Here is a 25,274-nt window from a genome sequence, read left to right on the forward strand (position 1 = left end):
TAGACCTCCCTGGGAGCTGTCGTTATTCTGAAGTTCACTTACAGTCCTTGAGGGACAGTCCCCAGGAAAGCCACCCCAGGTTTTCTGGCTACTTAGAATCATAGAATTGAATCAGGGAATCATTTAGGTTGGAAAAGACCCTTAAGATCATCAAGTCCAACCGTAAACCTAACACTGTCAAGTCCACCACTAAACCATGTCCCTCAGCACCATGTCTACGTGTCTTTTAAATCCCTCCAGGGATGGCGACTCAACTGCTTGCCTGGGCAGCCTGTTCCAATGCTTGACAACCCTTTCGGTGAAGAAATTTTTCCTGACATCTCATCTAAACCTCCCATTGTGCAACTTGAGGCCATTCCGTTTTGTCCTGTTGCTTGTTACTTGGGAGAAGAGGTCAACCCCCACCTCACTGCACCCTTCTGTTGTGTCCTGGCGCTGGTTTTGGGTGGAGGGAGAGTACTGGTGACAGAGCTGCTACTGCTATGACAGGATGCTGCTGGCCTTCTTGGCCACCTGGGCACACTGCTGGCTCATATCAGCTGGCTGGTGATGAACACCCCCAGGTCCTTTTCCACTGGGCAGCTCTCCAGCCACTATTCCTCAAGCCTGTGGCGTTCATGGGGCAGGACCCGGCACTTGGCCTTGTTGAACCTCACACCGTTGGCCTCGGCCCGTCGGGTCCAGCCTGTCCAGATGCCTCTGCAGAGCCACCCTACCCTCCAGCAGATCGACACTCCTGCCCAGCTTGGTGTCATCTGCAAACTGACTGAGGGTGCCCTTGATTCCCTCATCCTAATCGCTGGGCAGCCAGGGGAGGCTGAGCCCCATGTGCAGCCAGTCTTTATCCTGCAAGTGCTCCAGCAGCTGAGGAATCACCATCCTTTCCTAGCCAATACGTCTGGCAGGGTGCTCCCATTGCAGTTGGGGGGAACTTCCACCCTGGTCCTCCCAAGAAGGTGCCAGAGGCTAGGGGTGGAAGGAGTTTGACTGTCATAGTGCTGTGAGCCTGGCCCAGTCCAAAATAACTGTCCGTAGAGACAGATGGGTTTGCACATCATCACGTCTGCATGCTTGCACCTTTGAGACCTCAGGAGATGTGTTAGGGAGCGCAGTGGGATTCATCACTGCTCAGAGAGGACACAGTGCAGGTGGAATTGTGTGAGAAGTTACTGCTTCCAAGGCAGTGGAGTGACCTGTCCACCACTACTTTGCATCGCTTCTCTCTGAATTAAGTGAGTTAATGACTGTGGGGAGATAGAATAGGTTCAGGGAGAACAGCACGGGGAGAGATAATCTTGGTGGAGATATGGCTCTCCAGGCCAGACCCTGAACCCTAGTGGATCTGATGTGACAGTGACTGGCTGTGCAGAGAGGTGCCAACTGGCTCTTCATTTCCATCATTCGTTTTATGAACAATGTGTTGTTGCCTACACTCCTGCAGAGCTTCATCCATTTTCCCAGAATCATAGAATGTGTTGGGTTGGAAGGGACCTCTCAAGGCCATCTAGTCCAACCCCCTGCAGTCAGCAGGGACATCTTCAACTAGATCAGGTTGCTCAGAGCCTCATCCAGCCTGGCCTTGAATGTCTCCAGGGATGGGGCCTCCCCCACCTCTCTGGGCAACCTGGGCCAGTGTCTCACCACCCCCAGTATAAAGAATTTCTTCCTAATGTCTGACCTAAACCTGCCCTGCTGTAGTTTAAAACCATTGCCATGGGTTTAAACAATGGCAAAATATTACGGGTTTTGATTGTTTTGTGGTTTTGAAACGTGAAGCTACTCTGTAATCTGTAAAATCCAGCTGCCCACAGGGTCATTTGAAGTAGATCCAACCGAGCGATGCACATCAACAAGTGGAAAGCAAAGTTAACTGTGTGGTCTGTTTTCTGCAGCCTGCAGCTGATAGATAAATCCCTTGTACACGCCACTGAGTCGGCCATCATAGACTGGAGCTACCAGATCCAGGGAGCGCTGAAGAAAGAGTCTTCAGAGCCTCTCCTGCAGGGCAGCAACCCTAACCCGAGGGTGGAACTGGAGTTCTGGAAGAACAGGTACCCTGGGCAGCCTGGCCAGGGCATGGTGGTCACTGGTGCTGGTTTGGGGTGGAGGGAGGGTGCTGGTGACAGACAGAGCTGCTACTTCTGTGAGTTGAGAAGAGCAGGCTGCCTCGGGTTCATGCAAAGACTTGAGCTAAGGAAAATTGCTCCCACACGTGAAATAATCATGATCTGCAAAGTGTCTGGGATGTCACTGGGCAGCTGGCTGTGTTTTAACTTAGCCCCAGCACAGGGGCCACACACCTCAAGGAAATTTTTTGGAAATGTTCTTTCTGTCACTGTTCACTAGGAACCAGCTACAGCAGTAAGAGCTGATGGACACCTTCTCTAGGGCCTTCTGGAAACGGTGCGCCTCAGCCGGCTGCTGTTCATCTGTCAATGCCAGAGGGGGTTTAGATGCTCAAGAGCCAGGGAGTGGAATTTCATCCTGCCCTTTGAAAACCTTTGTGCCGCGTTGGTTCGGGCTGACTCAGGGCAAAGCCCTGCCTGCTGGAGAGCTGTCGCTAATGCCTGCAGAAACACCTGATGGCTTCTTTCAGCAGTGTCCTGCCAGTAATAGAGCTGCTGTCATGCTGAACCTTAGCACCGACTATCTGTCCTGTAGGATTTGTCCATGCCTCCTGTTTCCTTTCGCTGTTGGGATTCAGTCCGTGTGTAGCTGGAGGGAATCCTGAATCAGGCCCAGGGGAAGTGGATGGTGTGGGGGGACAGCTGATGCTGCCCCAACATGGGCTTGTAACGTGTCTTGGTTGCTGTAGGTGTGATGACCTGGAATGCATTTACAGTCAGCTGAGAACAAGGAAGGTCAGGAACATGATGGAGGTGCTGGAGAGAGTCGAGAGCAGCTACGTCCCAGCCTTCAAAACTATGCTCCTGGATGTTGAGGCAGGTGAGATGCTGGGGCAACTTCACCATAGTGCTGACTTCTGGCCTTTGCTCATAGCCTGGTGTTGCTGGTTTCAAGCCCAATGTGGCTGTAATGGCACTGGTCATTTGGAGTTTGCTGTGACCATGAATACTGCAGCCTTGTTTCTGGCCGTCTCTCTGGTTCATGGAGTGAAACTGGGCTGCTTGTGCTTGATGTGATGCTTTTGTTTCCAGGCTGGGACAAGTTTGCTCACTGGTCTGTTGAGCCGGATCCTTCCTGCAGGTCAGGATGAGTGGATGTGGGAATTCACTCCGCTGTAATAAAGCCATTCACATTAATCCAGCAGGACTCACCCCAAGTTTCACCAGCTCCTCTGGTATCAGTCTGCAGGAATGGGGGTTCGGGATAATGGGACAGATCTTGCAGCTAGCTGAAACTACTTTGTTAGACTGCTATTTCTCAGGCCTTGGCCATGCAAGCTGAACCTCCTTGCTGAAGGAACAGCAGGTTGCACTTTAGGATGGAGACCTTTGAGCATGAGGATTTCAAGGCCTCTGATGAAAGCAGGCAGGTATTGTCACCTGTGTCACACGAGAGGAAAGCAGGGTTCCTGCAGTTGTGCACAAATCCTGGCAGAGCTGGGCAGAGGCGGAGCTGTGCACCCTGTGTCGCAGCAGTCGCTGGGGACCTCTGTTACCTGTGGAGGGGCTGCAGTGGGGGCGTGAGCACAGGAGCACGGCCTCCTGTCTCACATCTGTCCTCGTCCAGTAACGTCCTCCCAGGGTGACAAGGTCTGGCCAGCCCTCCTGACCTGCAGAGAGCAGGTCTGAATGTCCCCGTGCGTACCAACGCTCTCCGTGCTCTCCTGGTCAGGTGGCTGTGGCTGGAGACCTCAGGCTGACAGCCGGCAGGGTGGGTGACCTGCAGGTGGTGTCGTGCGCCAGCAGATCCGCCTTCTCCTCTCCCTAATTTTGCCAGTCTGGCACAATGCAGTAAGGCAAGAGAGCTTTGAGCAAAAAAATGCCGATATTGCATTTCCCACTTTAAGGAATTAAAGAAATTTTTTTTTTTCATTCTTAAGAAGAATAATGAGGAAGGATTATTTTCTGCCTGTAGGTGAAGCAAAAATCCACCTTAAAAAATGTGGCACTTTTGAATCAAGCATCATCATCTTTTCTGGTGAACTTTGCTGAGGGGAGTTCGGTCCAGCCAAAGGAAACACTGTAAATTCCCCTCTGTAGTGAAAAACAGTATAGTCCTGCTGCTCCGTCCCCTGTGACCAACCCTCCGTGTCCATCTTCAACCCAGCTGCTCTCTGGCAAGACAAAGCCATTCAGGCTTTGCTTAGCTATGTCCACGCTGACAGATAGCGCTGTCCTTCGTGAGGAAGCATTTCATCTGTTAAGGATCTGTGTCACACTGTGCAATTGATACGGGCTAGAGAAACACCCCTTATATAAGGAGCCAAGAGTTCATTGTCAGGCGAATTAATGCTTTAAGAGTCTAATCAAAACGCAAGAAATATTTGATTTTAATCCAATTACAGCAATACTAACCCTAATTGGATAATTTGGACTACAATTGTTAATTTCCATTACAACACAGTGCAGGGTTGTATGCACCTGCTTTTAAGTCTCTGCCCCTTTCCCTGGTGTTGTGCCCTCCCTGCCGACGTGCTGCTGTGGCTGTTGCGTGTCGTCTTTGCTGGGAGGGTGATGTTGATAGTGGGGGTTGTGGGATAATTACTAAATTGGCTAAAAATACAAAAGTACCGCATTGTTCACACATGAAGGAAAAGTATAAAATCAAGAGGCTTCTGAGGTAGAAAACAGCCGCAGCTGGCATGAAGAACACAACACCTGTGGTTCCCTGATAAGGGTGCTTGTGAAGCTACATGAGGTACGGGGCGGGATGCAATTGTTCCGCGGCTTTACCTTATGATGTATAGCGGATACGGGAATGGGATGATACCATGAAACAGATAAGCTGCCAATTAGCTGCCCGCTCGATACTCGCAGACAACATTTTGTCAGATTTTGATGAAATGCTGTCCTTCGTGCGAACTTTGCTTCTTACAATGTCATTATAATACCAAAACACACCTTCATCCCAAAGCCTGCCCACCTCCAAGGTGCGACCACTCCTTCTTGAGTCTGCGCCCTGAATTTCTTGTAAACTATACCTTTAATTGTGAAGCGAGAGAATTTTACACCAAGCATAATAAAAGTATGTATGACTAAAGTCACTCAAACTCCACCTTGAAGATAACAAATAGTATAAAAATAGCCCGAGGGAGGGGGGATACCCAGGGAAGACACCCTCGCGAAGGATTCCATCACTGATTTCCGGGATCAGTCGACAGGCTGAGCCTTTCTTCCCCCCCCATGTAAGACTTAGATTATACCGAGTGCCTTCTTGGGAAACTTAGAAATCTCTCCAGAGAATGTCTTTCCTACATTTATAGCCAGGCTGTATCGTTTATAACTTTGTCGCACGTTGTGTATACTTTCATTTGTACGTGCTTTGCAGACAGTGTATTTATAACCAGCAATCCTAAGAACCTGTATATCTGTTGTTTAAATAAACTGCACTGTTTAAGTAGCTAGTCGTTTCGGTTTCTCGCTGAACGCGACCAAAGACTCGAGAGAGGCCGTGCTAGTTCAGGAGCACGACTAGACTGAAGGTGCAGCCCACTATTAGTGTATCCAAATCGTAATAGTTTAATACATATTAAAGGCGATTGGACTGATAGTGCTGGATTGGGCATCGCTCAGAATTGAAACCGAGCCTCACCTGGCCTCCCGCCTCGGTGAGGAGTGTTAGAACGCAAGGGGGTTTATCTTCTGCCAAAACCGCTTTGCCCCTTTCACGCAACAGGGGTTTCTTCTTCTTTGGTCTTGGGTTTTGGGGGTTACTTTTACGTGCATTCAAGCACTTCCATCACTTCTGTTCTCGTTGGTCCGCAGGTTTAGTTGCACAACGATCACCTGGTTTTGTTAACGCTTGCGCTCTGGGATAATTTTTCAGCATAAAACCACACAGCTGTACAAAGCTAAGCTAAAGTTTTCACCTGGTCAGACATTCATTACTTTGCTGTTATGGCCAGGACAAGTGGACCATAGTCACCTGCCCACTGGGCAAGGGGCTGCTATAGCCAAACCTGAGTTAAATGAGCTCAGGCAAAGCCCCGCGATGCTCCATCGCCTGCCACACTCTATAGCCAGGCCTGTAGCCTGCTTATAGCGATGGCAGCACTGTATTTTCGGTGCTGCCGGGCATGATCCCCGCAGCTCGTTTGGCAATTGTCAACTCAGCCTCTGCCCAAAGCCCTGTCCCAGCACCGTGTCCCTTGCCATTGCATCGGTTTACTTTCAGCTCTCGTTACTGCCGTAGGTAAGTAATGTTCAAGGGTGAGCAATCTTCAGCACGCAGGTGAGTGAGCTTTGTGCTTGTCAGGACTGTGTTTTCCCAGGCACGTTTCCATCTGGCAAGGTGAGGCCAGCATCCAGCTCATCACCCAGTGCACCAAAGCTTGGTGGGTCTTACCTCTTCTCCCATCTCTCAACACAGCTTTGACCGAAGCTCAGGACATTCACCTGCACCTGACACCCCTCAAGCGTCACTTGGAGGACATAGAGAGGGTCGAGTTCAGCGAGGTGAAGCCTTTCCTGGCCCCTCTGCTCCACGTGGTGTGTTTGATCTGGGTCACCTCCAAGCACTACAACGTGCCTGTGCGGATAGTAGTGCTGCTCCAGGAAATCTGCAACCTTCTCATTCAGCAGGTGGGTGGCCGTGATGCCTACATTTGCCAAAGGAAGTTTTTTAATGAAAGTCTCCTCTGGCCTCCTTTCCCCTATCCTTCCCTGGCAAAGCGATTCTTAACTTGAGAGGTAGGTTCAAACATGTTCAGTGCAAGAAGTCACCATTTTCTGTGATGGCAGAAGTGATCTCTCAGGTGTGATTTTTTTTCTCTTCTAGGCCCTGGTGTACCTGTCTCCAGAAGACCTTCTGAAAGGGGAGATGGAAGAGAGCCTGGGCAAGGTGCAACTGGTGCTTGGCATCCTGAATGCGTTCAAAGAGGCATTTGAAGAGAGAAGGGAAAAACTGCACACGTATTATGAACCAGGCCAAGAAGTGAGGGAGTGGGGCTTCCACGCCACAATGGTGTTTGTGAGACTGGACAGCTTCCTGAAGAGACTGGAGATGGTGGAGGTGAGCCTCTGGTCTTGAAAAACATCGCAAATGTTCAGGAGAGCTCTGTAGCCATGAACTCACTTGCTGGCATCTTCCCTTCCTGTAGCTTCACCTGATGCCAGGGAATGGGGCCTCTCTCTTTGCTGTTAGGTCTCCCGTTACAGCAAGACTAGGACCTTGTTTGACGGTGTCCTGCACAGTGTATGTATAAGCTACGCAGTTGTGTCCTTCTGGTCAGGTTGTAGGTGTGTCTTTTGCTCCCCAGAGCCCTGCTGGGGCAAGAGAATGGGGATTACTGGGGGCTGTGATTTCCATGGCTGTAAGTAAAGCAATGGAATCTCATACTACTCCTGTTGCCATCAGAGACACCCTCAAGCTGGGTCCTGCCTGACTTGGAGGGGCTACATGCTTCCCTTGAGGCTGGGCACCACTTGGCTGTGCCACGTGGGCCTGGGGAGGAGCGGGGACACGTTCCTCATCAGGTCATCCCTTCACATCCTAATGGTCTGTGCAGCTGGGGTGCTGTGGCTCAGGGGTGTCCGTGTTTGCCGAGGCTTGTCACTGTGAGGTGGTCACCTGAGGCAGGGACATCTGGTGTCATCCCTCAGGCCAGCATGGCCGAGGGCTCCTCAAGCTGGAGGGGACATTATTCCACGGAGAGCCCAGAGACCACAGGCTGACAGCCACTGTGGAAACCTGTTCCACAGGCGCTGTGTGTACCTGTTCTTTCTCAGGCAGCGAACGGCACACGTTCATCTACTATCCACACACTTCCGAAGTGAATCTCTTTGTTTATTGTTGCCACGTTCCCAGCGTGTAGGGTCGGACATGCGGTGTACACGCTGCCGATGTTTGCCTATCCAAAGGAAGGTCTGGGTTGTTTTACTCCTCCTCTTGTTCTCTGCAGTGGGGCAGAAGGTTTTACCAGTTTAAACACACTGTATATTTTTATGCATTCTTTAATTAACTGCGATTCTTAGCTATGGTGGGTAACCATATCAGGGTCTCGTATGTTGCTTTGGGTCTGTCCTCTAAATACCCTTAAAAGCAGTTTGACAGTTGGCATAGTATTTCCAGTGGCAGCAGCAGGTCCCACTTACAAGCACTTATAAGTGTTATAAGCAGCCATTGATGCCCATGGCAGGCAGGATCTGGCTCCCCGCTTCCCATTTGTGAGCACCAGCGGTGTGCTTGAGGTCCTCTGTCACGGCAAGAAGCACAGCTCCTTGTTGTGACAACTGTTGTCATTTTCTTTTGTCAACATCTTAACCTGCGTGTGCCTCCATTGACTTTGAAGGATCTCCTGACGACAGCCTTGGACCTGATGAAGCTGGAAAAGATTGAGTTCAGTGGGATTAAAGGGAAGGCCCTGGGTCAGCAGGTGCTGGACATGTATGAGGAATTCCAGGAGGCGTACAAGGTGTTTGCAGAGCGAACCTATGACTGTCTTGACCTGACCAACATGGTAAGTGGAACCAGCTTGTGGAAACGCCAGCAGCATGTGCGTGTTTCCAAACCAGCAGTTTCCTCTGTGATGGAGCCCTGGCTCGTGTGCAGTCCTGCCGACTTCTTCCCAGCTCCTTCCTCCTTCTGATCTGTCACTGTAAGGAACAGGGACCTGCTGGCCTTTCCTGCAGAGATTTGGGAGTTCTTGCACGTCTTGCTAGTTCAGGCCCTTAGAGCGGTGCAGCTGGAAAATCTGAATTTCCATGCCTTTTACACAAACTTCCTCTGTACACAGTGCTTGCTGGGGTGTACGAGCTGTACCAACATCCACGTCTCTTTGCTTTCCTGCTCTTGGTACCTAGCTTGCCTGATGAGGGCCAGCTCAGGTAACCTCCGGGGATGTGTTTGCTCTTGTCTAGTTGCACACGTGACGTGTGTTGCTCTCAGAATTCAAGGATGCTGTATTTTATTATCAGCAGTGCTTTAATTAAAGGAGTATTCCCAGCCCTTTGGGTCATGGCTCAATGGCCGTCTGGATCCCAGATGCTCACACCAGTAAGCGTCATACAAGCAGGGCAAAGCAAAGGTGTCATGGTCCTCCTTATGGTCTATTCAGAAACTCCCGCTCTTGGCTTTGACACCGAGCAGCATAGCCTGGGTGGGCTATGAAGGAAGGGTGAGAATGGCATTTCTGATGGTTGTGTCTGATCTCAAGATCTTTGATTTCATCTGCTGCTTGTCCCATTTGCCTTGGGGTCAGTTTGCTGCATCTAGTTAGCAGGACATAGTTAGGCCTGTCCGCGATCTAGTGAGGGAGCGCTGAAACCGGAGTGGCCACGGAGAGACTCCGTGGTGAGGAGCTCCTGTCTCACACCGCTCGTGGAACAGCGGTTCATGGCAGACACCCAAGTGGAAGGTAATCCTGGGGCAAAGCCCTCCCTCCAGCAGGCTCCTGCCTTGCTCCCTATTGAAAGGGCTGTGCTGGGGTGGAGGGTGGATGGACTGGTGGTGGGAGACGGGGCTTCTGTGCCCTTCCTTCTGGTCTTGGGACCTGTCTGATCTTGGGACCTGTGGCGGTAGGCAGCTTGTGCTTTGCTTCCTGTAGTTCCTGGAACATCTCTGCAGTGAGTGGCATGTCCCCGGTGCTGCCTGGGAGGATCTTGCTGGAAAGCTGCTTGTTCCATGTGCTTGTTCCCTCCTTCAGGAGGGAGGGCACAGAAAGAGCGGTGACGGTGGCTCTGCAGGAGCTGGCTTAGTTTCAGTGACCCCGTGGCCTTTTGTGTGACTCTGAGTCACGCTCGTTCTTTGGTGCTTGAGTTTTGTGCCCTCTGTGACTTTCTAGAGCCTCTTGTTTTTAGCTAAAACGTGGCATCTGGTCCTGCTGGAGCTCAGCAGTGATAATAGCAAAAGCTGTTGCCTTATGCTCTGTCCTTTCAGAAAAGAGAAACATGGCCTAATTTTTAGTGGCTTTGTCCAAGGTAGGACAGAAGCACTGAAGGCCCCCAGTTTGTCAAGTTCAGTCTTTGATTTGGGCTCTCTTACCTGTAGGAAAACAAACCTAGATTTTATGCTTGAACTTCAAAGGATTTATTACAATTGGAGCAAAAAAAAGGAGTGCCAGAAGATGACGGAAATTAGACAAAACTGTTGAGGTTGGAAAGGACCTCTGGAGATCACCTAGGCTGTGATCAGTCAGGTTAAATATCTCCAAGGTTGAATATGTCCAAAGGGTGGAGACTCCACAACCTCTGGGCAGCCTGTGCCAGTATTTTGGAGCTGCCTTTATTGTTGCCCACTTACAGCAAACTCACAATCAAAACCACAGGCCTGTTTTGGCTTGACAGTAGGTTGGATTTGGAACTCAGCAGGTCCATCTGTGGGTTTTCGGAACAATGGTGTAGTCCTCAGGCCGAGTTGGGGTGGAGAGGGTGTGGAAACAGTCCATCTTCATCTAGGCTGAAATTTGTGCTTGTTTTACTGTGGAAAGCCCTCGGGGCCAAAGGATCCCTCCTGGAGGGCCATGATCTTGGCTGTGGGACAGTATAGAAGTGTCCTCAGGCTCTGTGGGGCTTTGCCATGCTGCAGTGGCTGAAGGTTGGCCAGAGGAGTGGCTCACTTCATGGTGAATAACAAGAGGAGAGATCTCTGGATCACGAGGTTGAGGTACCTTCCCAGTGCCATCTTGCAGCCTCACGACTCGCTCTTTTGCCTTCTGTAGGAGTTTGAGCAAGACGCCTTTGATTTCCACCAGAAAGTAGAAGACATTGACCGTCGGCTGGGCACTGTTTTCATCCAGGCTTTCAGTGATGCCTCGGACTTGGAGCACGCCTTCAAGGTTTGTCTGTCACATCCCTTCTCTTTTGTAGAAGGGAAATCAGGGCACCTACGGTTTGCCTCGGTGAGAATCACCCGGAGGAGCCCAGGCGGTCACGTCGGTACAGGCACATCGGTGTTTGCCCATGGGAACGGAGGCGGGACACTGAGACTCGTGGCTTTTGGGCTGCTCTTGGTTAGTGATGCTCTGGCGTGTGGGTCCCTCGCAAACTGTCAAGCCGTGGAGCTGGCAGCAGGGTGTTTGCTGAAAGCTCTGGGAAAATTGCCGCTCTTCCCATTAAGACACAAACAGAATAGGCATTGGTTCCATTTTAGAAAGAGTAATCAAAGAAATTATTCAAATCAGGCTTTTGGATGCCAGGAGTTTCACTTGTCTCTGGGAGTTGGAGCAAATTTTGGTTTTTCTAGGATTTCTTCATGAAAACCCTGCTAAAAACGAGGCGATTATTGTTAATATCAATTTGTTAATATTGTTAATACATGGATGTATTTCAGTTTTGGAAACTGAAGGAAGCAAAGCTGTTTTATTTACCAACTAATCCATCTTTCAGAAAAAGGAAATGGTATTTTCTGAAAAATTTCAATGTAAGTGTTTGTAGGAAAGACTGTAGAAAGTGATAGTATTTATATTTCTAAGGTTTTTGAGAAAATAGCAAATTTTGAAGCATTGGAAGAATGACAGTTGGAATATGGTTCAACCACAGAGAAAGTCTGAGCATCTCTGTAATGAGGGGAGGGACTATGTGGAAGAGCAGGGTAAAGAAGAAAAATTCCCTTATTCCAACGTGCCCATCGGTGAAGACATCTGGGCTCTTAAGGAAAATCCCAGTGGGTCTCTCTGCAGGAGTCGGGGTTGTGAATTTTTTCCCCTTTCTTTCCCTCCTTTTTCGCCTCCGCAGTTGCTGGACATGTTCGGGAGCCTTTTGGAGCGACCATTAATCGCTGCAGACGCTGCCGACAAATACCCTGTCCTCATCAGAATGTTCAACAGTGCCTTGGACCACGCTCGGCTGATCTACTCCAGGCACATCCAGGCAGAGCGGGAGCTCGGTGAGTGGCACGTGCTGAATAAAACTCATTTTACAGGAAATTGGATTTAGATTAATTTTTGGGGGAAAATAATTTGCTTCTTCTAGGGAAACCAAAACTTCCCGAATTGCAAACGTTTTCGGCCGCTGTAGCTCCTAGTGGAAACAGAAGTGCCTGGGAAAGCTCTGTTGGTATTTAAGCAAATAATCTGTTGGGGAGAAAATAGCCTTTTAAAAATATGTATATGTGGTATGTGACTGGGAATAAAGAGACATGCTGAGCCTTTTCCCCCGCAAGGCTGTGACAGGGGGTTTCTCTCCACACTTGGGTGCTGCCTCAAGCAGCCCATGGGACTTGCAAACCCGCTCATGTGCTCCCCGATATGAATTTATTGCGTTTCCCTTTTAATGCATTAAAGGCAAAATATACGAGTGGGACTTAGTAACCAAGAGTTAATAAGCCTTTTCCAGTTTTTTTATTTCCCGTGAACATCGGCACAGGAGGGAACGGGCAGGCCCCTATCAGATTATGAGGATTAGAGTGTGCCTTTTTGAACAATAACCCATTTACTTGCCTCAGAAAGACTGTACTGGAGCCAGGCAACTCCAGAAGAGGCAGCGCTGCTGGAACCAGTGCGGGTTATCAAAGGGAATGGAGAGATTCATGGAGAGCAAGTTCATCACTTGCTGTGAATTTGAGGGGTGGTGTTCTGTGGGTGTTAAGACAAGATGGTCAGAACTAGCTCCTGGTCAGAAATCCCTACTTCAGTGTTTGTGGGGAGCCGGGAGTGCATCCCAGGCAAAGGATGCCTCTGTGGCAGCTCTGGTTCTAGCACATGCTGGGCTTCTCCTTTGATCTCAGTCCTTGTTCAAGGTCCAGAGTCACTGGGAGACACGTCCTGGTCACAGACCTACGTCAGCGTAGCAGATGCTTGGATTGAAGGAAGGAAACTGAGAAATCAGAGCAGTTGAGTTGCTTTTGGTGTACCTTTGGGGTTACAAGTGCAGTGTTCAGTCAAATGCTGTTTCAATGTGCCCTTCGCAGGATCCCCCCCTGTGCACAAGAACATGCCACCAGTAGCTGGAGCGCTGGGCTGGGCTCGAGAGCTGCGAGCACGAATCCAGGTGCCATTTGGTCACTTCAGGAACATCCCACATCTGTGAGTGTCTGTTCCAGCTAAGTTGCTTTATGACCATCTTGATATCTTTTCTCTAATCAATCTGATTTTCTTTCTGTGTTGAACGTTATCCCATGGTTATAGCTGAAATAATCCTGAGTCAAAGAGGCGTGAAGTGATTGCACCAGTGCTTTTCAGCTTCCCTGCGATCATTTTTTTTAAGAAACTCATTAGTTGGATTTGTTTTGAGGTGGTTAAGAGGCACAGCGGGATAGTACGTGGGCTATTCAGCTTTCAGACATAGCCCTAGGATGCAATTGAAAGAGGTATCGAAACTTTTCCCACTGTGATCCCACTCAGCCTGTGCTCCAGGACCTCCCTGGGAGCAGTCCAGCCCTCAGCATCATCCCAGCTGTTCTGGCATCATCCCAGCTGTGAACGGCAGAAAGGTGCTGGACTGAACTCATCTAAGATGAATTGATGGAGCTGAACTGATGAGGACTTGGCTGGGCACTGGCAGAAGACAACTTGCTCAGCGTTAAACAAAGGAATAGTCTCCCAAGATCAAGGGAAGAAGCTGGTGCTGGAATACCTATTGCCCGAATACTTGTTATTGTGGGTGGTCTTGGAGAAACGTGACCCCACGCTTGCAACGGCCACATCTCATGGCACCGTATAAGGCAGCGTTTAAGAGCCCTGTGAGCAAAGCAGTGCTGGACTTTGGACAACTGAAGGTGCTCCAGGGACCGCACCTTGTGTCTCGCAGGAATAGCTTTGCTTGTGCTGGACGGGATTCTGAGTAAATGGATCCACTTTTTTGATGTGCTTGACCAAAATAAGCCATCTCCATCGCTGTGCAGTGCTTGTAGCCTTCTCTTGCGCTGTACTGCCATCAAGTAACTGTCTTTAAGTGCACAGTTTTTCTGCAGCAATAAAGACATCAGCGCAATGAAACAGGCTCTTGGACCGCTCCCAGCACAGAGCCCGGGTTACCACGTCTGGTTGGAATCTGAATGGCCAATTTTGTAAACCATGAAGAAGGACCCAGATCTGCATTTTGCATTGATTTTCTTTCCTCTGTTTAGAACAGTTAGTAACATGCCCTGCAGCAGGGGTGACAGGATGCTGTTCCCTACGTGCAACTTGAAAGGGAAAAGGATTAAAAAGGAAAAACGAAGATGGTTTTGCTGTGATTTGCTTGGGGGTTTCTTTACTTCTATAGGGTTTGATCAGCAGTTGCCCAGTGCTGACTGCTCAGGTGCTTCCCTTGCTAGATTTTGTTTAAGTTAATTCAGATTTTGTCAAAATGTCCTCCAAAATCAGCAACCATTTTCAGGAAAGCTTGGAGAGTAGAGTAGACTAGAATAGAATATTTCAGTTGTAAGAGACCTACAACGATCATCTAGTCCAACTGCCTGGCCACTTCAGGGCTGACCAAAAGTTAAATCATCTTATTAAGGGCATTGTCTACACACGTCTTAAACGCTGATAGACTTGGGGCATCGGCCGCTTCTCTGGAAGCCTCTTCCAGGGTTTGACCACCCCCTCGGTAAAGAAATGCCTTTGCTCTTCCCTAACCCCTATGGTTTGAGGGGCACAAATTTGGCACGGCAAGGAGCTGCATCAAGCAGGAGCCACGTGCTGCTTCCTCCTGAGCCTCCTTGACCTTAGGAGGTGCTGGCTGGTAAGCAGAGGTTGCTGTGCTCCGTGCAGATACGGAGCGAGAAAATTCCTCCAGCACGTGGTTCCCATATCGCAGGTTGCCATGCAGACACCTGGGAAAGAGCGCCCTGGGTCTTGGGTAGCCTTTGTGCGGTGAAATGATTTTTGGTGACGTGGCGGGGATGAAATCCAAGGTCCCCGGTCAGTTATTGGCCGCCTGCAAACTGGTGGGTGATCTTGGGGAGGAGTAAACACAGGCTACAGCCTCCCAGAGCAAAATGTAACGCTGAGCTTGTCTGTTGTGTTACCAGCTGCCTGGACTCTCCTGAAGGAAGAAGGGTGATACAGAAGTATGAAGAAATGATCCAGTTGCTCAACAGGTAAGTGGTGGCTCAGGCAAGGCTGTAGCTGTATGAAAAACCGTTCTCCTCCTCTAAGCCACCTTCCAGCACATTTGCCAGCCCAGGGCCTGCCAATGCCCCTTTCTAATTCCCTCTGAATTTTCTGATGAGGGAGGAGGAGGAATCCAGTTGCTATACACCACGGCCTTTCTCTGATGTCTTGAAATGGGAAGTTTGCGTGGGACGAATGGGAGCCGTGCAGCCTAGCCGAAATGTTGAAACAAGCTTCTGCTGGGTGCAGAAGCTGCTGTGGTGGAAAACCTGGGCTGACTACAAGTCTCAGTCCACTCACGCCCATTCGCAGGGTGTATTTACAGTGGCTGTAATGTGCATATTCCACAACTCGGAGCAGGATTCACTGCCCTTTACTTAATTTCTTACCATTTGATGTTAAATCTGAACTGTTCATTCTGGGCTTCCCCTTGAGAAGAGCCACCTCCCCAGGAAGGAGATGTCTCTGCAGGGCCTGCTCTCCATCAGCAACGAAGAGAGCTGAGATATTGAGCTGCTGGGTGCTGCAGGGCAGTTGGAGGGAGCCCTGGTCTCTGAATAATTATGGTACAGCCTTTCGGAAGGGACCAGACCAACAGAGGATCCCGGGTGACTTCAACAGGGATGGTGTTTTCTGGGCGACATTTCCCAAAGGTGACAACATGATTCAGAAGGGACTTTGTTGCGTGGGTGGTTGGGACTGTCCGTGCCACGCGGGGTAGCAGGACCCCTGTTCAGCCCCCTGTGTTTCCATCCCCAGTGGTGGCACCGAGCTCTCAAAGAGCTGAATTTCCCTGAGGCTGACGGTCTCTCTGCAGTGACTCTGAGAGAAGTGAGGGCAACTACATCCACCCTGGCATTTGTCTGGGTTTAGGCACCCGTCCTGCTTAGACACTTTTGGAAATGTCCAGTAGCTGGTTATCTGTTACTTTAGGCTAAATGCTCTTGCAAGGGTGTCTCCAAACCTGAATCCTCTGCTAAAAATGGTACTTGAGAGAGATCTTTGCCCTCCTGACGTGATGCTGTCACTGGTTTTTGGGTGTTTGTCTTTGAAGCCACGTTGTTTATGGATATGATGTGGATGGGTTTTTAATATTCCTTCATGTTCTTCAGTCCTCAGAAGTGGACTTGGCTTTCATGCCTTGGTCTGCTGGCTTGGTAGCTTCGTGGTAGATGTTTCTGTTTTTCTGGCAGGTATGAGGAAAAGCTCTATGTAGACTGGTCCCAGACAGTCTCTGAAAAATCGCAGTACAACCTCACTCAACCGCTCATCCGGCGAGATCCAGAAACCAAACTGATCATGGTCAATTTTGATCCCCAGGTAAAAAACGCTGCCAGTTAGCTTTCCTGCCTGCCTGCGGGCATGTCTCCAGGCTGTGTCCCACTGTGCACGGGAGGTCTGGTGGGATTGGTACTAGATCTGTTCTGCTGATGTCCGTAACATCAATTTACCATCCTCTTTGTGGGCTCTATCTCCTGGTAAAATATCAGGATTACAGTTTAAGCAGAGCACGTTCTAGTTAAAGCCAGTTGCAGAAAGTCCTCAAATAGCCAGATGTTTAACTGGTGTTGCTGTCTCCAGACCAGATTTGATACTGGTGTGGGGAGTGTTGGGGCATCATCTACAGAGATGTGTTTGTTATGTGTATCTGAAACCTGACTTTCCTGAAAGGCTACAAAAAACCCAGGAATGGTTTGTTTTGTTACCCCAATATCGTGGCTGTTGGATTTCCTTTATTGTGGTGCATGAGGCTTGCGATAGATTTAAGATCTTTTCTCTGTCCCCTAGAGCTCCCCTAAAGCCTGTCTCCAGCACAGGGAGGACTGACTGTCCGCCTTGCCCAAAACAGAAGCAGGGGTCCAAGCCAGCAGCATGCCCAGATGGATCGAAAGCTTCTGGGGCCTGGTGGGAGTCAGGGTCTGTCAACTGTAAAAACGCCATTTGCTGGGGAGGCGCTGAATCTCGGGGGCCTGGGAAAGGTTGGCGTCAAAACCTTCCCCTGTTCCCTTGGCATGCTGCTGTTAAAGGAAAGAGTTTAGGTTTTAGAGCTCATCCAAGCTTAGCCCTCAGTCAAAGGATTTGTCCATCTCCTTGGAAGCTCCCTTGCTAATGTGGGGAGGGATGTTCTCCACCCTTCACCCTGGTGACAGTGTTTGGAGCCTGTTGTGTGCTGACCATGCCTCTTCTCAGCTCCAGACTTTGAGTGCTTCTGTGCTGCTCTTCTCAGCTTTCCATTCTGAGGACTGCCCGATGTCCTCAGGTGCCTGCTTTAGCAGCCTCTTCACACCCTCCAGAATCACAGGAGCTCATCATTTGGCCTAGAGGAACAATCTGTTTGCAACCCGTCAGCATGGAACAGTCTTCCAGAGCTCACCTTCCATGGAGGACAGGGAAAGAGGGGAAGACACCCTTGACCCCATGGTGGGGATGTCCCAGATGTTCCAGTGCAAAGAAGGGAGGGGAGCTTGGTTCTCTCTCACTTGCCTTCTTGCTCCCTCAGTCCCCTGGTTTTCCCTTTCCTCCCACCCCATCCTTCTTCATCCACCTTTCCAGAGTGCCCTCTGCACCCTTCAGCCCTTCCTTCTTTCCTCTTCTTGTCATCGTGTTCATTGTCACTTTAGTATTGTAATTCTCTGAGTGTGTTACGAGTTATCTTCCTGACTTGCAGTGCGTGTTCCTCCCCTTTGCCGTCCCTTCAGAGGGGGTGTGCTTTCCAGGTGCCTTGGCCAGTTCTGCTGGATAACATCCAGCTTTCCAGGGCTCTGGACAGGGTTTTGGCTAACGTCAGGCAATGGTGGAGGGGTTTCGGTAACCCCTGCCTGTCACCCAGGGCAGTGACAAAGGCTCCTGGCCATGCAGTCCCCGCCCTTGTGGCTTCACCTGCTTCTGTTCATACCTGCAGCTCTCCAGTTTTCCTATCGAAAATAGGGGCAGGGAACTGGGACTAGAGGGACCAGAGAGAGATTTCTTCCCCATGTTGTCACAGGAAGGGATGACAATCTGTCAAGGTAAGGGAAAGGTGATTTTTAGGGAGCTGCCCCCCAAGCTCAGCCGCAGCCAGGAGTGGTCCTCACCCTGCCACTGCCCATACAACGTACCGAATTTCTGTAACCCCCTCAACACCTGCCGTCCCAGGAGCATTTTACCTCTCGCTAGCCACTAAACCGAGCGACGATTTTTAGTCTTAGAAGTGGCATATCGCACTGGAAGACGTCGCTGCTCCCTTTGTTGCAAGGACTTATTTGTACTTGGGTTTATAATTTAATAATCCCCCTCAATCCAGTCCCATCGCAACTCAAACGTGCACTGGCACTGAGTGCTCTTGGTTGGGCTGGGAGAAGTCTCCAGCAGAAGTCTTTGGTGGAAGGTGGCCATAGGAGGATTTGAGTCACTGGGTTTGGGGCCATGGTATTATTTTTTTATTATTATTTCTTTAATTTTTTTTAATGCCAGTCAGCTCAGCAACCCAACAGAACGGGAGCCATTTTATCTTTCACTTAGGTAACTGCTAAGCTCCGCTTGCGGGCACAGTATTGCTGAAAGACTCCATTGATGTGGATAGCTGAGAGGACCGGACACCATCATGGCTTTTAGAAGCTGCATAGAGTTTCCTGGCTGGGTAGTTAACAGAGCTGTCTGTCTTTGGTTGGGAAGAAAACCAGAGGCAGAGATCAATGGGAGACAGATGATATGGACTAGGAGGTGTCCAGGCCCTTTTCGGAGTGTTCTGCTTTGTGAATGAAACAGCAGGAAACCCCTAAGATGCTCAGAATTGATTGGAGAGTGTTGGCCAGAGAAATGGGGAGGATTGTCCCATGTTCAGCTCTCTGCTTTGTTTCTCCAGCTGGTTTCGGTGCTGAGGGAGGTGAGCTACCTCTCTGGCAGCCAGATGGGCTCTATCCCGCCAACGGCAGCAGAAATCTATTCCTCCAAGGAATCATACCGGCAGATGGTGGCCAACTTGGAGCTGATGGTGAACAGATACAACAAGGTCCTGAAGACAGTCCTGGAGGTCGAATACCCTCTAATACGGGGGCAGCTGTGGGATATTGACTTGAAGCTGAAAGAGGCAGAGGAAACACTGAACTGGAAGATGGAGGGTGAGCTGGCTCTGTGTTAGGGGGAAAGAGCGCATGCACTTGGGTCTCATCAGATTCCCCCGTGTGCCCAACCTCCGTCACCTGGTTCCCAGCTGCAGTTCCCAGCAGGGCAGGGGACCCTCCGGCAGAGCCAGCTCTGGGGAGGTGAAGGGCAGCCCCCAGCTTGCCTGCTCCTTTCCACGTTCCCTTGATCTGCTGGGGCTGTGGACAGGATCCTGCTCCCGCCAGGTTCATACTGGGCTTTTTGGGAGAAGGGACTGCCCTGTAAGCAGTGCTGCCAAGGAGGTGGCAAGATCTGGGTTGGCAAGAGCTGGCAATGCTGGGGTTGAAGCATCTGCTCGCTGACTGTGCTGACCCCCCTGTGCCAGCCCAAGTGACCCGCTGTGTGCCCGTGTCCCCGAGGCACTCCTTTCTCACCCACTTGTGCAGGGGGTGGGAACCCTCGGCCCAGCCATCTGGCACTGGGATGGACTTGTCCCAGTGAGAGCAGGGCCACCTCGTTATCTTTTGCAGAAGGATGAAGTACTGCAGCCAGCGGTGGGCTTTGTGCACCGTGACTTTGGGATGATTCAGCCACTATTCTTGCTTGATCAGTTTTAACTGCGAAGCGGAGAGGAGGAAGGCAGTTTCTTTCCTCTTGGTGAAAGCAAACTGCTCACAGGTGGAATATATATTTCTGTCATCAGGCTTGTGGTATGAACAGGAACAAGTGTCCTCCCTTGGGAAGATGCAAAGCGGAAGTCCTCACCTCGCGCTGAAAAACTCTTTCTCCATTGCACAGTAAAGATGAAGGGATTTTGCTGCAGGTGAACCTTACGTTCCCTGAATCTAAATGCAGCCCTTGCTGGGGCCTGGGGCTGGCACAGCCCGCGTTAGGGGTAGGGTCCCTGCTCTAGTGGTGGTGGCAGGGACACGCAGCCTGTTGTACTCCTCCTCCCCATGCTGCTCTCTCCGGTAGCAGTCAGTGGGAGATCAAACCTGGGTAGAGGGAAGAGGGAACTGCCAGACCTCCCTGCGGTGGTGGTACTCCTGGCAGAAAGCAGAGGCTGTAGCTCTCTGTACTGGGACCTGGTGGGGTAGGAGGGAGCTAGAAGTGGCTCTCTTTGTTGAGATGGTAAGTCTGTTGCGTTAATGGTGGGTGAGAAATACATGAGACCACGGGGAAGAAGTCAGAGCCTGGTTTTAAGGAGGGTGCAGAAGACCTTGGCCCATCAGCTCTCAAAACAAGTAGTCAATCGTCTCATTTTTTACCAGGTGTCTGGGATCACATCTCCATGGTGATGGCTGGTGTTCATGACCTCGAGCGGAGGATACAGAAAGCCAAAAATAATGTTGAAGAGATCCAAACCATCGTGCGATCGTGGGTGCCGCCCATATTCGAGAGGAAGGATTGTAAAAGGGAATCACTGCTAAGCCTAGAGGACTGTCAGGACCGTCTGGAAAGGCGTTACAGCCTGATCAGAGAGTCTGGGCAGAGGATCCATTCACTGGTGGAGGTGAGGGGGGACCTTCCCCAGGGGTTTGTTGGCTCTTCACAGGCTCTGTGTGTCTCCGCTCTGGTGAAAATATCCACAACTGTTTCACCTTAAGATTAACTCCCTTAATTCATTTGAAAATCTTACCCAGTGTGAATTAATGATGGCTTTGATGAGCACGCTGGCATGGCTGTGTGGTGCCGGGCTGCTGGCTGGGCACCGCTGGGCACCCAGTTCGGGGCAGGAACAGGAGCCACTGCAGCCCAGTGAAGGAGTCTGGCTCCCAGTTCTGGCTCTTGTGAAGCCACTAGAGGGGAGTCGTGCATCAGACTTTGGGATCCTGCTCAGAGAAAAAAAACCTCCGAAATATTTACCTGAAAACAGAGAGGCATCTGGCTGTGGCTGACCTTTCTGTTTCAGACTTGTTGTCCCTCCGTGGGAGCAGGAGGTGATGCTGACGGTCCAGGGAGAGGCTGAGCAACAGGAGAAAAGCTGCTGTCTGAAACCTTGGTGCTTTCCAGCGGCTTTGCCAGAGCTGGGAGTCTTTGCAGGCCAGGAGACAGCCCAAAGCTGCCTGGAGCGAGGTGTTAGGCACGTCGGGGACAGCACCTTGGCCTGAAGGGAGATGGGTTTTAGATCCAGCCCTCTCCTGAGGGTCACTGTCTGGTCTTGGACTCTGGACACTGAGCTCTTGCTGCTCACCTTACCCTACTGTCTGCAGCCAGCCCTGGACATCTAACCCCCTTCTCTACACTGAACCCGTGGTGCGGATTTTACTGTGCCCACGTTGTTCTGCAGCCACAGCTGTAACAGGCTCAGCCACTTCCAGCTACCACCCAAAAGACCATGGCGCTTCCTAGGTTGGCCAAGGAGAGTGTGGGGCTGTGGTCGTGGCAGGAGGGCTGGCACCACTGGTGTGATGGCACCACCAGTGCTGCTCACAGGGGCAGGACTGCAGAGCAGAACGTAGGTCCTGGGGAGGGAAAGAGACCGTGGCCCAAAATAGGGTGTCCCCATGCCTCTGTCCTGCTGTGCTGGTCAAGCCTGGAGGAGCAGCAGCAGAGGAGCAAGAGCTGGTCTGCTGGGCTTCCCTCGGTTGTTCAAGTCTTCCTGAGGGCAGGTGAGTCTTGGGGCTGCTGAGAGCAGCACAGCAAGGGCTGGGTACATGCACCAACAGGCAAAGGCAGGACAGCGAGATGCTGGCTTTCATTGCCCTTCTTTCACCAACCTGAGGCCTCTGGAGTAAAGGCTCAGTGAAACACCAATAACAAGTGGACATTATCAGAAACAAGGACAGAGAATGGTGAAGAGAAGCTTGTGCTTTCAGATGGATGTTCCCACAGAGTTCGTTCTTTATGAAGTTCCCCTTTCTCTCGTGTCAGCAAAACATGTCCGGGGTGAGTCTGCAAGGGGCCAGAGCCCTGGCTTGCTCTGTTGAGAGTTGAAGCACCCAGCTCTGACGTGTCACGTTGGGGAGCAGCAGCTTGAGATTGGCTCAAGCCCAGATGGCAATGCCGCTCTGGCATGTGTCCCATGGCAGGACTGGGAATGGCACCCTCTCCTGTGCCCCCATACATGGAACACCGCCAGTGACAACCCCCCAGCAGCAGGCGCTGGGTGTTGATTTGTGCTTGCTGCAGGCTGGACCTTCTTTTTTGTTGAGACCATGCCTGTGTTGAGAGCCACTGGCAGGCTTAGCAGAAGGAGCCCTCAGAGGCATAGCAAGGCAGGGGACAGGATCCCGGCAGAACCTGGGAAGCTGCTGGGAGGTGCAGGGAGTGGGTACAGAGCCTGGCCTTGTGGGGATGGAAAGAGGAAACCCAGGAAGGATGGGTCCCTGCTGTGACCCGGAAAACTCCGGATTTCCTGGCTGGGAGCTTGCCTGGAGGAAGGGAACGCAGTAAGTTGAGGAGGGAGCTTGTTAGCTAACCCTTTGTCTTCAGATCCTAATCTTTGTTTTCACATGGTTTATTTAAAAACCCTCTATTGAATTTAAAAGTTCTCTGGTCTTGAGGTGGCCATTTGTAGGGCAGAGGTGTAAGAAGTCCACCTTGAAGGTCCCATCCGCTCAAGGTGACATTATACAGGCCACCAGGGCTGGGTCTTCGTGCACTGGGATGAGCCCTGGAGACCCCTGAGTGCTCCCTGCCCCGGGTGTGCAAAGCAGCCTGGAACCCTCTGACCTTGGAGAAGAGGGAGGAGAACATGTCCTCCCTTAGCAGAGCTGCTGAGCCTCTTCTGCACTCCATTTTTACCTTGCAATTATTTTGAGCTGTTTCAGATGACAAAGCAGCTCCTTGACAGAAGGAGCAAATTGTGGCCATGCCACCAGCAGCAACATCCGTCTGTCTGGTTTCCCACCCCTCCACGAGGCTGGTACCCATATGCTCACTGGCATCAGTCCTTATCTGTGGGCAGCTCTCTTGTAGGACAGACTCAACCCTGCTGTTTTTGAAGGCGTCTTCTTTTTCTTCCAGGAAAACCAGAACCTCTTACTTGCAGACCCAGCATCTGATGTCTGGAAGGCGTATGTGGATTATGTGGATGAGATAGTCCTCGATGGATTCTTCACTGCCATCGAGGGCTCGCTCAAGTACCTCCTGGAAAACACAGGTGACTGCCGGTTCCTCTCCCCTGGTTGTGATGGCTGCTTCAGTCTCACCAAAGGGAGGTTTCTGTTTTGTGCTCTCCCTCATGCCCAAGAGTTGCTTTCTCCTTCCTGGCTTTCTGCTGTCCCTTTGCACGGCCTACAGCAGGTGCTGGGGGAGCCTCCAGACAGGGCGGGTGCCTCCATCCCCCACTCACTGGAGCAAAGCGTTGCGCGGGGCGGGGATAGAGACAGTTGTACACTGTTTGCAGGGATTAATGGACAGACACAATTGAGGCGTCATCCCAAGTCTGTGCTTGGGCATCAGCCATCTCCCACCCTCCCATGCACAAGGCATCGAGGTGACACAATCTTTGTTTGCGGAGAGTCTCGAGAGCCGATTCTGCTGATGAGAGGCGTGAAAGAAAAACCTCAGTCCCTGAGCATTACTCCAGTGAGGAGATGAGTTCAGGAGTCACTGAATCAGACCTCCTGCCTAAGGCTACTGTGGGGGTTCACTCACTCTGCTGAGAGCAGCTTGTGTCCAGCTAAAGCACGTCTCCAGGAGCACTTCCCTCCTGGATGTGGAGGCACACTGAGTTGGAGAATTGCATCCAGTTCGTCACCATCTTGTTAAAAACATGCACATAATTTCACATTTGTATTTGGCTTTGGTTTCCAGTTGCTGGGTTTTTTTCATGCCTTTCTCCAGTAAATTAAAGAGCCTCTTGGTTCCTGTTGTTTTTCTCCTCTGCAAGTACTTATGCACTGTAATTGTTGAGCTCTCAGACTCCCTTTTGATTAGCTAAACAGCCTGGTCTCTTTAAGTCTTTCCTCCACAGCATTTTTTCTGGTTCTTAAATCACTTGCGTCTCATCTGTTCTCCAGTATCTCCTGCAGGTACCAGAACATCAGCTAGTTGGCCAGCATCTCCTCCGTGTTGTGTGCAGACACAATGTCACTGGACCCAGCGAGTGGGGGTGTGTGATCAAACCTGCCTGGTGTCACTGTGGGGCATGTGTGCATCTTGTGGTGGGAAGTTGGTGGCTCAAGATCACTTTTCTCCCTTTGAAAAAGATCCTGGCATCTCTGTTCCTCCCTACCAGATCCCACGGCAGGGCTCCCTCCGCTGTTTGAGGTGCAGCTGGACTTGGTGATCCCAGATTTAATATTTCGTCCCTCCTTGGACCCCGGCACAAATGATGGCTTCTATGACATGATGGAAAGTCTTCTCAATGACATCTACCGGATCTCATCGTTGGTGCCCAGGCTGGCTGAGCACAGTGGCTTCCCCCACTACCAGGTCGGTGGCTGTGGAGCTCCCTCATGCCGCGGGGCAGTGAGGAGGTACCACGCTGCTCCTGCATCACTGTGCTCTCCTCTCCTCTCCTCTCCTAGGCTGACATGGAGGACATGGCTGATCTGGCCGACATGCGCCATGACCTGATGGGACGAGTGCAGGCTGTGATGACGGCCTGCTGTGATTACCGCAGTGCCTTCGACCACTACTCCTACCTCTATGGGGACGACAGAAAGGAGTTCTGCCGCCAGTTCCTCCTCTATGGGCACATCCTCACCGCTGCAGAAATTGAGGCCCATGCAGAGGACGGGGTCCCTGAGACGCCTCCCACGCTGCAGCAGTTCAAAGAGCAGATCGACTCCTATGAGAAGATCTACGAGGAGGTGAATCGCATTGAGCCCATCAGCATCTTCCAGAGCTGGATGAAAGTCGATGCTCGGCCTTTCAAGGCGTCCTTGCTGAACGTGATTAAAAGGTGGAGCTTGGTGTTCAAGCAGCATCTCATGGACCACGTCACGCACAGGTAAAGGCTGTTCCTGCCTCCTCTTCCCAGGACCTGTGCTAACCAAAGTGGGGTTCTCTTGTCTTGGCTGGGCTTTATCGTTTCACACTGATAACCCGTGGGCAAATACAGGAGCAAGAGAATGGGGCCCATGCTGCATGCCAACCCCATCACAGACCCTGTATCTTCCATCCCTTGGTCCCTGCTGGG

General features: G+C 51.0%; 1 protein-coding gene across 3 annotated transcripts in view; it reads left to right on the top strand.

Annotated features, from left to right (window-relative positions):
• Positions 1-25,274, top strand: part of DNAH9 (dynein axonemal heavy chain 9) — a 224,800-nt gene that overhangs the window by 3,687 nt on the left and 195,839 nt on the right. For all 3 annotated transcript variants that reach the window (XM_074607552.1, XM_074607550.1, XM_074607553.1), the window contains exons 3-17: positions 1,893-2,051; positions 2,816-2,946; positions 6,496-6,707; positions 6,904-7,137; positions 8,417-8,584; positions 10,784-10,900; positions 11,799-11,949; positions 12,973-13,087; positions 15,019-15,087; positions 16,294-16,420; positions 18,945-19,200; positions 20,455-20,696; positions 23,153-23,288; positions 24,369-24,565; positions 24,661-25,085. In XM_074607552.1, coding sequence (XP_074463653.1) covers positions 1,893-2,051; positions 2,816-2,946; positions 6,496-6,707; positions 6,904-7,137; positions 8,417-8,584; positions 10,784-10,900; positions 11,799-11,949; positions 12,973-13,087; positions 15,019-15,087; positions 16,294-16,420; positions 18,945-19,200; positions 20,455-20,696; positions 23,153-23,288; positions 24,369-24,565; positions 24,661-25,085 — 2,739 coding nt within the window. The remainder of the gene's footprint in view (positions 1-1,892; positions 2,052-2,815; positions 2,947-6,495; positions 6,708-6,903; positions 7,138-8,416; positions 8,585-10,783; positions 10,901-11,798; positions 11,950-12,972; positions 13,088-15,018; positions 15,088-16,293; positions 16,421-18,944; positions 19,201-20,454; positions 20,697-23,152; positions 23,289-24,368; positions 24,566-24,660; positions 25,086-25,274) is intronic.

This window comes from Larus michahellis, chromosome 14, assembly GCF_964199755.1.
Source record: "Larus michahellis chromosome 14, bLarMic1.1, whole genome shotgun sequence".
Classification (NCBI taxonomy): domain Eukaryota; kingdom Metazoa; phylum Chordata; class Aves; order Charadriiformes; family Laridae; genus Larus; species Larus michahellis.